The sequence below is a fragment of the Sipha flava genome, unplaced genomic scaffold (assembly GCF_003268045.1).
Source record: "Sipha flava isolate LNK unplaced genomic scaffold, YSA_version1 108_pilon_pilon, whole genome shotgun sequence".
Lineage (NCBI taxonomy): Eukaryota > Metazoa > Arthropoda > Insecta > Hemiptera > Aphididae > Sipha > Sipha flava.
The window spans coordinates 977,080-989,446 of record NW_020271725.1 but is presented as its reverse complement, the minus strand read 5'-3'; the positions used below and the strand labels follow the sequence as shown (position 1 = coordinate 989,446).

At 28.0% G+C, this 12,367-nt stretch overlaps 1 protein-coding gene across 3 annotated transcripts in view; it reads right to left on the bottom strand.

Annotated features, from left to right (window-relative positions):
• Positions 1-9,010: 9,010 nt before the first annotated feature.
• Positions 9,011-12,367, bottom strand: part of LOC112686341 (solute carrier family 2, facilitated glucose transporter member 1-like) — a 59,114-nt gene continuing 55,757 nt past the window's right edge. For 2 of the 3 annotated variants that reach the window (XM_025558567.1, XM_025558576.1), the window contains 5 exons: positions 12,096-12,309; positions 11,240-11,427; positions 10,068-10,280; positions 9,521-9,724; positions 9,011-9,270 (listed from right to left, as the gene is read on the bottom strand). In XM_025558567.1, coding sequence (XP_025414352.1) covers positions 9,127-9,270; positions 9,521-9,724; positions 10,068-10,280; positions 11,240-11,427; positions 12,096-12,309 — 963 coding nt within the window. In that variant the 3' untranslated portion in view covers positions 9,011-9,126. The remainder of the gene's footprint in view (positions 9,271-9,520; positions 9,725-10,067; positions 10,281-11,239; positions 11,428-12,095; positions 12,310-12,367) is intronic. The other variant, XM_025558584.1, reaches the window with a different exon arrangement.

Sequence of the window (12,367 nt, the reverse complement as noted above, 5' to 3'; positions counted from 1 at the left end):
AAGTTATGTATTTGTATTTTAAGTATTGAACATTCAGTATTGAATAATAAAATAATAAAAATTAATGAATGGTTAATACTCGTAAATTAAAATATAAATAAACTATAAAATGATTTGTCTTGACGTTAAAAATGTGTACACATCTACTCCTAAACACGAAACAAAAAATATTTTAAAATATAAGCTTATACACAGTAATAAATTCAATTCAAACGAAATACAAAAAATAAAAAAAACCATAAAAATAATTAAAAATCTTTATGAAAAATCCCTGATATACATACTTAGATTTAAATGTAATTGCAATACATTTTATTTAGGCAAGACAAATAGAAATTTTAAAATAAATTATGAAGATTACATTTCTTAAATAAAATTAAAAAATACTGACCCTTATTAAAATGTTGCTAAATATGTTTTAGAAAATAACCATAACACACATTTTGATATCAATATAGACTTAAAAATATTAGATACCTAAAATAAAATTTACATTAATGCAGTTTTAAAAGTATTACACATACACAATGAAATAAAGAAAATAAAAGTTAATAATATTTTAAATTAATATTATAATATTAATTAATATTATATCAATTCTATTTTAAAATAATATCTTATATAAATATATTTTAGATAATAATAAATAATAATAACCATATTATTTATATTTTTTAACATATCTATGCCTAATAAAATGTATTTTAAATAATCTCTAATCTATCTAATCTCTCCTATTAAAATTAATTCGTAAAATGTAAATGTAAAACGACTAATATTTTTCAATGTTTTTTTTATTGATATTCTTTATTTCTTATATTTGACTGCGATTTTATTAATTTTGTACCCACCTAATGATATTAAATATGTTTAATTCGAAATCGATCATACCTTACAAATATAATAATACTCTAGGCTTATATTTGTTTATTTATTTAAACATTACTTAGTGTTGGATAAGTATGTGACCTCTTACACAGACTGATTTTCAAGTTAAGTGTAAATAAATGACCTATATATGGTTGTACTTCGGCCTCAAGGTAAAATATTTGACAAACATTGCATGGGCTCCATTCATAAACATTAAGTACTCCTAAAATGCAGATAATGGTACAAGCGTATCTGTTGAGCTATGATGTAATACACATTACAACATTGTTATGTTGAGGATGTACAAAACACAATATATATTTAAGAGGTAAAAAGTGGTGGAAACTGGATTTAGTGGCATTTGGAAAATCATTCTGATTAAATAATATTATTATCTGACAGATTTGTTTTCTTACACTTTGATATCAAATAATATTGCATACAATTTTTTCATAAATACCACCATTAATTTTCGAATAGACTTTTATAATATACGGAATATTCTAAAATCAATGAGTGAAAATATTGAAAATATTAATCGATATCGTTTTAACAATATTTAACAGGATGATATACGAATTAACTGTATCTTTATTACGAGTTCAAAATAATTCATCATGCACACCTAGCGCATCCCGCTGTTTTGTTGATACAATTTTATTGAAGTGCCACCTAGCAGTGGCGTAGCCAAGGGGGGGGGGCTAAGGGGGCTATAGCCTCCCCCATGGGCCGTGTTTATATGTATAATGTATCTTGACTATTTAATAGAATCAATGCTCGTTTTAATCAAAGGCTTATTGATGTTATGCCACTTGAAGGACTTATTCTCCGGCCAATTTAAATATGTATGACGATATAAATATTATAAAAGCTGCTAAAATATATGTCCAAGATCTCCATGATGATACCTCATCTACAATCAGGGCTGACCTGTTCATATGGAGGCAACAATGGAGTCAAAATACTATTCCAAAACCGAATTCTGCTCATGATTCACCCTCTCATCGCACCAATCTTCGACCTAACATTAAAATACTTTTACAATTATTCGCCACGTTACCAGTTACCTCTTTCACTCCGAAAAGAACGTTTTCAGCACTTAATCACTTAAAAATTTTTTTAAGAAGCACCATGTCGCAAAACAGACTGAATGGGTTAGCTATGGCTAATATAAATAAAAAAGAGCAATTCCATGAAAGTGAAATAATAACTGAATTTGCCAGAAATTCGCCTAAGAGAATGCAGCTGTCAGAGTGGAGCAAGTGACTAAACACTGAAACCAAAATTATTAATATAAATTATGTGTTAATAAATATTTTTAAAACTATACTAAAATGCTTGAATTACGTTTAGAAACTTGGTGGTAGATGGGAGGGGGGGTTTAAGGGTGAATTCTCATATCCTCTATTACCTTACTTATCCAAAAAAAGTGGTTAGCCCACCCCATTTAAAAATCCTGGCTACGCCACTGCCACCTAGTGAAAATTATTTAAAATATGTTCTGAGAAATATGATACGTAAGCAGTTTAAAATGTCTTTTTCTTTTCTCTCTGCACGTTGATACTTAAAACATTTATTACGTAATAGATTAAATGCGTTTTTTCAACAAGCGGATCACGATCATTTGTAGGTCACATACGTCTCCGCCAATTCCGACTTCACGACCAATCGAATCGCCAAGGATTCGTTTTGACATACAGCTAAGCGCGTACCACACAACTAACGGTTATTAATTGTACACATAATACGAGTGTTTTGACTCGATACCGAATTACACGAGAAAACGCACTAATAGCGAACGATCGACTTAAAATCTTTAACGAAGTTGAATCCACGTATAAACACGAGTAGCAGATAGCAATAAGCAATTAATTTTCGGTACAGCAGTTGCGAATTCAAGGGCAATACGAAAAAATTACGACTCGCCATCGGGTTTTCGTGTTAACAAATCTTTCTTGTCGAGTAGAACAAATGTTACCGATCAATTTTCATCGGTTACAGAAACTTATGTGTAATAAACTATCGAGAATCCGCCATCATATTGTTTATTTCTTTCCGGAAGGATTGTTGGGATAGGAAGATTATGTGATGTAAACAAACGATTCAAATAAACATTTAGATTTCGATGGATCGACAACAGTTTTTATTGTTCTAGAACAACAATATTACCGTACGTTTAACAACGATTATCTACTACGTTACAATGTTTATTCAACATAGTGAATTAATAAAATCTGGTGAACTACATAACATACTAACAATGCGTACACACATCGCATCAGTAATTCATATAGATTATTGTCTTCGTCCAAACACTTATAATAATAATAATAATAATAACACACATAATATTGAGATTATGTAAAACAGATATGATTCTTACAATAATAGCACGTAAGTCATAGCAGTGGCGTAAACTGGGTGGTGCAAATGTGGCACTTACAACACCACATCTAAAATGTGGTGATGTAAAGATATGTTTTTTCACCACCAGAAAATCATTGAAATTTGTATACCTATAATATTATTTTCAAGAGCCAAGGAAATCAGCATATTAAAAACAAAATTTGATTGTTTTTTTAATTAATATTATAATAATAAAGCTTTTAATGCTAAAATAATTCAAAATTTATTTTTTATTTAAAGAAATAAATGGAAAAATATATAGTTTATTGGGAAGAATTTTACTTTGGAAATTGGAAAATTGGTGTGTTAGAAATTATAAGTTAAGATTATGCCTCTGCATCACCAAAAATTGGATCCAATTTACGCCACTGATTCATAGTATGCATAGGTACACGCAAAATGTCTAATCTTAACGATATACATATAAACCATTAGAAATACTGTGTTCAAATTATTTTTGTTCCGTTATCGTAAAATTTATTACAAAGATTTTATAATGTAATTTTTTTGTCTTATTCGAAAAAACGAGCTATAAGCATGGTATAATCCAGGGTTTACAGGCATTTATTTGTTAACTTTTATAAATTTAAATCTGTATTACTGTATGCTCTCTATTATGTTTTATTATATGGTCCATACCCACGGGCGTAAATATAAACGAATTAAATGATAATAATCGTTAAATTGAAACTTTAATTTTGGATCACATAATCTGACGAAAAAATCTGAGATTAACAGACACTCCGACATTTATTGTAATTGAATATAAGCCATATATATATATAGATATATGTTAGTGTATTACATTGATAAGAACTTTGGCTTAAAGTCAAGGATTTAATCAAGTATATTTGGTGGTTTTCGGTTTCGCTACAAAACGATTGTTCCCGTTTTACCTTTTTACACGTAAAACCGGTATACTATTGCGTTTTAAAAAATAACCAGATTCTGCCCGTAATACCTTTTTGTCTACAAAAAACGTAACGTGATTGCACTCCATGAAATATAGGTATTGTCCTTTTAATATAATTTTAAAATGAATCAATGAAATCGGTATTGATAGAAAATATATTTAGAATATTTAAAAAAAAAAAAAAAATTAATAAAAATTTTATTTTTAGATTCCGATTGAAACAAAAAATATATTGATTTTACCATGATATGTGTATTTTTTTGTTTCTGTGTACATGATTTTGACTAGAATAATTATTCCGATCATCACAACCATTAGAAATTTCAGGTTTGAAAGTTTGCCGAGTTATTTCATGAATTTTCCTACATTTTTTTATAATAATTGCGAATATATGAATCAAATTATAAAGAACAACATTATTTACATCAAACCGGTTTCAACAAAAACAAATGTTTGTTTTTATCGTAATTTAAAAAATAACTACTATAGAGATTCGAAATTCTCTTTGGATGTCTATATAACAATAATCTATTAATGATATTATTTTAAAAACATTTTTTTGAGATTTTTATAGAAAATTGAAATTATTATATTGTCTTTATTATTATATTTTGGGAAATATCGATAAAATAATACCAGTTTGACGTCACATTCTGAAAAAATAATAAAAACTTCTTAATACATATAAATGTATTTGTACAATTAATTAATAAATAAATTTTTTCAATTTCAAAAATAATTTACGAGTATTTGAATAATATTCAAAAATATAATAATATGTAAAAAGGTATAATAAATATAAAAAACAAATGTTCAAAACATTTAATAGTTAGTAAATATCTTAGTGAAACGATTGCTATTTAGAAGTGATTGAAATGTTAGACTTTCCTAAGTTTGAAATGCTTTTTTGTTGTTGCAAAATTTAAAACATTAAAGGTTCAACCTCCTTATTAAGAATTTTAATTATTCTAACAACCATCTAAATAAATATAAACTGATCCACCTAACCATCTTCATATAGAATCATTTTTTTGAGAACAATGGTTGGTAAAATGTTCGTAATTCAATACAACAATTCCATTCATTCGTCCTTGTATCCTGTATCTTACCCGACAGTGGAATCTTAACTAATCAAGGAATTTTATCATTTTAATACTAATATTTTTCCTAATACATATAAAAAAAAAAAAAAAAAATGATAAATATTTTCAAAAATATGTCATACAATGTTTTAATATTTTGAAATGGTATGTTGGAAAATTATTAGAAGAAAAAAAACTTTATTCACACAGTGCAATCGTGTTTCAGCCTTTTGGTTTTAGTTTCAATTCTATTTCTTAATTATTTTTAGAAGTCGTTTAATATTCGCTCCCAGTTTTTTAAATATATATAATTTATATTTTACAATTGAGATTTCGGTTGATTGAAATTGGGTTCAAAAATAATGAATTATATTTTTAACTAATTTATTGATGTAATTATCTGTAATATTTGTTATTAAAATGTAGTAATAAAAGTAAAAAATAAGAATCAAAGTATAAATACTTACTTTAATGTTATCTTTACACAATAATTTTAAATGTGAAATTATAAAAAAAAAAATATATATAAACTGAAAGGAAAATGCATTGATTTCAGAATACTGTTGTTTTAATTCAAAAACGTAAAGTTTGGGTTATTTAAAAATATTTATTCTTATTTTCGGTTTTTCTTATGTCAAGTATGAAATATTATAATATTATATAATACATAAGCCATTATTTAATTGAAAGATTATCTGCTGTATTGTCATATCGATGCATTTAAATGGCAGTACAAACAAAACAATAGAATAAAAATTTGTTTGAACTTATTACATATTATACACGTGTTTTGTAATATTTTCGATAAGATTATATTCCGTTTGATTTAACACGACTGTGTAAATCAAATAAAATAATATTTTAATTAATTTCGAGCAGACGTCTAGACAATTAAAACCGATTAAAATAATCATAATACATAATGTAATCATATTCAGTGGGCTATAAGATTACAATACTGAATGTCAGAATGTCTCGTAAACGATAATTTATGATTATACCTCTCTGATAATTCGGCTGTTTCGTTTTGAACCTATTGAAACATTATTACGATTGCACACAATGTCATGTTATCGAATATCGGGGCTGACGACGGAGACGACGTCGGAACTCTTTTTTAAAATGGATACAGAGTAAATATGTACCATTAAAACATTAGAACCTTTTTTACTTTCGTATCGATAAAAGGGCTTAGTCCATATTAGCAGATTATGCTCTTCTGTTCTTTGGACGATGGAGAACTTCAGTTGTGTTGTGTTAAACCTAACTAGGGGTGTGTGTCTTTGAAAAATAATTGAAATGGTTTGCAGTTGTTGGTACCAATCTGTTTTTCGATACTACTTTATTCGGTTTTCTCGAAATGTAGTTTATCTATTTCTTTAAATCAAACAAATTTTTTTATTTCGTACGAACATGTTGTATTTAATGATTTAAAATGACAAATTATTGAACATAAATGTATTGATAATATGAGGTTTAACGTTCCCCGTGTTCATGCAATACGAAGAGTTCCATAACCCATTAAATCCCTTCGTATAGTATGTGAACTCGAAAAACGTTAAACCTGATGAACTCCATCACCGAATATTAGGTACTTTTTTAATGGATTTTTTTTTTGTATCAATATTAATAGAAATATTAGAAATATTATGAAAGTTGTGGTTATAAAATCTAATTTTGATTGTAAAAATCATTTGCTCCTAAAAATAATTTTATATTTAAATTATATACTCGTACCAGTGGACATAATTTTAGTCTTTTACAGTTGCAGATTTATTATAGTATCATATACTCGTCAAAACGATACACAGTATTCAAACAAAAATAATTATTTTATGTTATGTAAATAATATTACAGTCATATGGCTCCAGTCAAAAAAAAAAAAAAAATAATAATAATAATAATAATAATAATAATAATAATAATGTACCTAGGTTAGGTTGATATTCTATCGTTTTCGGTAAATATATAACATTCATATTACATTTATTGTATACAATTAATTGATAAAAACTTTATATAATATACAATATGATTTGTACTGAAAAATATAACTATATTTAAATTGAATTGATTATCAATATAAAATTTCTTAATTTAAAATTGATGGCTAGGGCAAATACAAAATTACCTTTACCTTACAGCTATATAGTTTTTATAGTTTTAATTCTAAATCCAATATGTCAATTAATATAAGTAGAACACAAATTAATATTATTAAAAAAAAAAAAAAAAAAAAAAAAAAAAAAAAAAAAAAAAAAAAAAAATGAAATAAAATAAAATGAAAATTACCATAAGTATAATAAATTAAACTTTAAATTTTAAATCAAATTATTTTAAAATATGTTTAGTTTTAAGACATATTAGATAACCTATCTGTTAAATACGTATTATGAAATTTAAGTATTGAGTTATTTGCTGAAAATAACTAATCAAAAAATTAATAAATAAAAATTTAACTTCAAAAAAACACGTTATCAAATTATTTAAATTATTTTACGTTTCATATTATAGAGTTCAAAGTCATCAGTTCGGTTATCAATTTCATAATTAATAAGTATATTTTAAAAAACAATAACAGTTATTCACTTTAAAAATATGAACTATTATCAATCATTAGTCTCTGTATATCGAGAAGAAGGTTCATTATACTAAATTTTTATTATTAATTATGATGTAATCAAAATCACGTTTTAAAATATTTAAATATTCAATTTTAATAATAAAAAAAAAACCAACAAAATGTTGAACATAGCCGATATGATGTAAAATGCAAATATTTTCAATATTTCTCTATTTCTCTATATTTTATGATATATTTGATATTTTTATTTTTATCATAATCATATATTGGCTCCTAAATCATCTCATATATCAGTAAATTTAATCTGACAACTTATGAATTACATGTATATATACCTACTATATTAAAAAAAAAAAAAAAAAATAATGTGTCAAATAGAAAAATATTTAGGTAAATAACTCATTTAATTTAGTTTAGTCAATTTGATATTATAACATTTATATATTATATTCTCTATTAAAGTAAGGTTCGGTTTATCAAGAAGGGAAGAATTAATCAAGATAATATTATTATGATGCAATGACAAAATTAATTGCAATTTTACTATTTAAAATATTCACAAAAAAAAAGAAAAAAAAGAAAAAAAAGAAACCAATTATATAAATTACTGTTTTAACATATTATAGTATTACGAATATTAATACTATTTATTTTGTTTATGGAAAAAAAATAAAATGGTGGGAGAAAATAATTATAATTGTTTAAGATCAGAAAAAAAACATAATTAATATAAAAGATATATATACATATGTAAGTATGTATATTATACCTATATTTACAAGATTAAATCGCTATATAAAATTAAATAAATGAACAATTATGATGATGTAAATGGAAATATTTTAAGGGTTGACCGACAAAAGTGATATAATGTGGACAACGATAACGAAAACAACTATCTTGAGTGTACCCACTTGTACTGCATATGTATTTATAATACAGACGATAGATACACGTGATTTGGTTTTGACATGTACAAATATTATTACATTAACATATTGGAGGGGTATCTAATGACGACTATAGTTAATATTATTTGTTTTTCACCAAAAATATTATTTTAATAAGAGGTACTCGTACGTTTTACATATATAAATAATATATATATATATATTATAATAAATTATATAAACTAAAAATTAATAATTATATAAATTAATGTATTATATATATATATATATATATATTATATATTTGTAGTTTCAGGCTGATGAGGAATATCTCAATCGGTGCGTCGCGTATTCCTATTACCGCGCAGGACACCGGACGATTATTTGTACGACTCCTGTCTGAAAAACATTTGAATCTCTTCCAACGTCTTGTTTTTGGTTTCGGGCACTTTCTTGTAAACGTATAGCACGAACAAACCGAGCAACACGACGAATATGAGGAACACGTTGGAGCCCAATATTTCCTATCAGTCAAAATATAAAATACAATTTAAACGATATTTAAATGCGAAAATTAATATCAATCGCAATACGGATGGTTTTATTTTCTAATTGAATGTTTCTAATCACGACTTGTAGTTATAAAATCAACAGTAATCGCGAGTATGACACGAAATCGAAATCCACCCTGGGCACAACCATCCTGTTAAAGTTTTCCTGGAGTGACCCGGGGTCGTACATTATACTACAGTAAAACCGATGACGACATCATACCTGTAAGGGTAGGAATCCTAGTCCGACGACGAAGTTAGCCGTCCAATTGACTCCAACGGCTATACTGGTGGCTAATGGTCGGGCAGACGAGTTGAACAGTTCGGAAACCAAGAACCACGGAATGGATCCGGGTCCGACGGCGAACGCGACCACGAACACCATCACGAAAATAATGGCTAAATAAGACACCCAAACGTATGTTGTCTGCGAACATATAGGTAATAATTATTAAGGTTTGTTTTCGTAAAATACACACTGCGTACGTGAATACATTAAAATTAAAATTAAATAAAAATATTAATCGACACGGTCGCACAGTAACAAAGCCCTGCCACACGCTTGTATTTTTACGGGTAGCTGATTAGGCCGAACCGATAAACCGTGTGTTTATTGTTTTCGTCAGTATAATATTTGCAACTAATCATCATAAAAACTAAAATTTCCAAAGGAATATTTTAGAAACACAAGTATACACATGAATTTTTATTAGCCGCGGTTTGCCATTATTTTATTCTAAAACGATGAATAATGTTGTAAGATCACATACCACAAACATCAGAGCAATAGTCAGCAACACGGTGTCGATAAACATGGCAGAGAATCCGATAAGTAACAAAGTTTTGCGGCCGGAGAGTTCGACCAGGAATAGAGAGGTCAATGTCATTATCACGTTGAGCGAGCCCATGCCAAGGGTAGCGTATTTGGCGCCATCGGGAGACATTTGAGCCATTTCGAAGATTTTCGTTGAGAAGAACATGACCTGCGGAAATTACATTGTATAAGACACTAATGTATCAAAAATAAATAACCATAATAATATTACATAGTACAATATAAATCGTCCAATTAGACTTGTGACAAGTGTTATAATACGGTACGAAGGGCTTAGGTATCACCTTGATCAGACATATTTTTTTAGTATAAGGTCACAGTTTAAATAATATTGTCATGATATACGTTCGGGATACATGCTTTACACTGTTTACATTTTGGGGGAGTATATGTTACCAACATAGTATAGATACAATTATGTATACTAGATTATAATTAGCACTATTTTAAGCCGTATTGCAATTGCGATTTGCCTCATTTCCCATCCCATAAAAAATATAGTTATTGAATAATAAAGCAACAATAATGCGGTGTCGTAATCAATTATCTACTAGCAAACATTTAAGAGTTAAATATACTACATATATGTATATAATAATAAGACTTAAAGAATCAAATTTGGTTTCGTGGATATTTCAACGAGATCTATTAATAAGGGTAAACATAACAACTAATCGACAAAAATATTTGTTTTATAAGTTCGCACTAGTAGCGAGTAATGATTAATGAGTATTGAACTTTGTTAATACAGATAGTGTTCAGATTTCAATCAGCCTCAATCGTCATTATATTCGTATGTATACGAGTATGATATAATATAAATATGATCGAAGTTTATCTACAGTTTGATTTATCATAATATGAGGGAGGGGATAATCTTCTTTCATGATCACGTAAAAGACAAAATCATGATATTATAATAATTTTTCGTTACGTCAGAGATTTACTACCAAGATTTATTCTTAGAAATGGCGTAGATCACGTTAATACATCGTACAAATCTTTAGCCGTTCTTAGCGTAAGCCACACGTTCGCTCTGTACAGCAAAACTGAAGTCACTGTGTTATTGCGATTTCAATGTAAACGCATATATTTGTCAGTACTTACGGCGTTAATACCGGATAACTGTTGGCACAACATGATCATCACAGATATTCCGAGTGGGATTTTCAACATTGGGTTCGACAGCATCTCGCGGAGAGTTACTCGAGGGATCACCTTCATTGCCTCGTTTTCGGCTCTCATCTCGTCCATTTCGTCGTGCACTTCGAGCGTTCCTCTCAGCCATTGTAATCCTGCAATAAATCATCGCACACGCAAATGATAACGTTTAATAACGACAAAAAATAACTGTACCATTTATGATGTTACGTATTTTACACGGAGCATGACGATAGCGTAGAAAAACCATCTAAAACGTGTCGAGTTCATAGAGCAAAATACAAATTTTCTCGAAAACTCATTCTAAATGTTTACGTACTTCCTAAACTTATTATATACCAAAAGTGATTTGATTATCAATGGGAAGAGCAAAGCACTGATTATATTTTATATGTATAAATGCTGCTACTACTGCTTGTACTTAAGACTTAGGGTTTTATTCTAATACAACTCATTTATCTTACGGTTCGATAAAATTGCCTGAACAGAACGCCTAAAAAATCATCAGTAGTTCGAATGATCCTGAATCGGATTATGCACTCGTCAACCAGATACAAACGTGTTGCACCTGTTAACTTCATATTTTAATTTTTTTTTGTGGGCTGAAATGTACATTTAATGAAATCGAAAACTCTAATTACTTATGGTTGGTACTAGGCACGAAAATGATTTGCCGTTCTATACCGTGTATAAGAATTTCAACAGCGTTACCGCTCGCGCAACGTCAAAGAATTTTATGTGAAAAGACATAAAAGTTATGCTTTTTTTTTATAAAAGCATTACATATTTACAACACACGTACCTTTTTCCGCTTCAATGTCTTTCTTCCTGTTGATTAACGTGTACTTGGGTGATTCTGGGCAGAAAGGCAATGTCACGAACATGAATATACCAGGCACGATAATGAGCGCCAACAAAACGGGCCACTTGTCTGGCGTACCCAGGATGTAATCCAAACCCAATATTTGAGAAACTAATATCGAAATGGTAACGACTAGCTGGTAAACTGTTCCGACCTATGAGATGGTCAAAATGTAGTGTTAAAATAACCATGTTTTGACAATAAAACGAAGA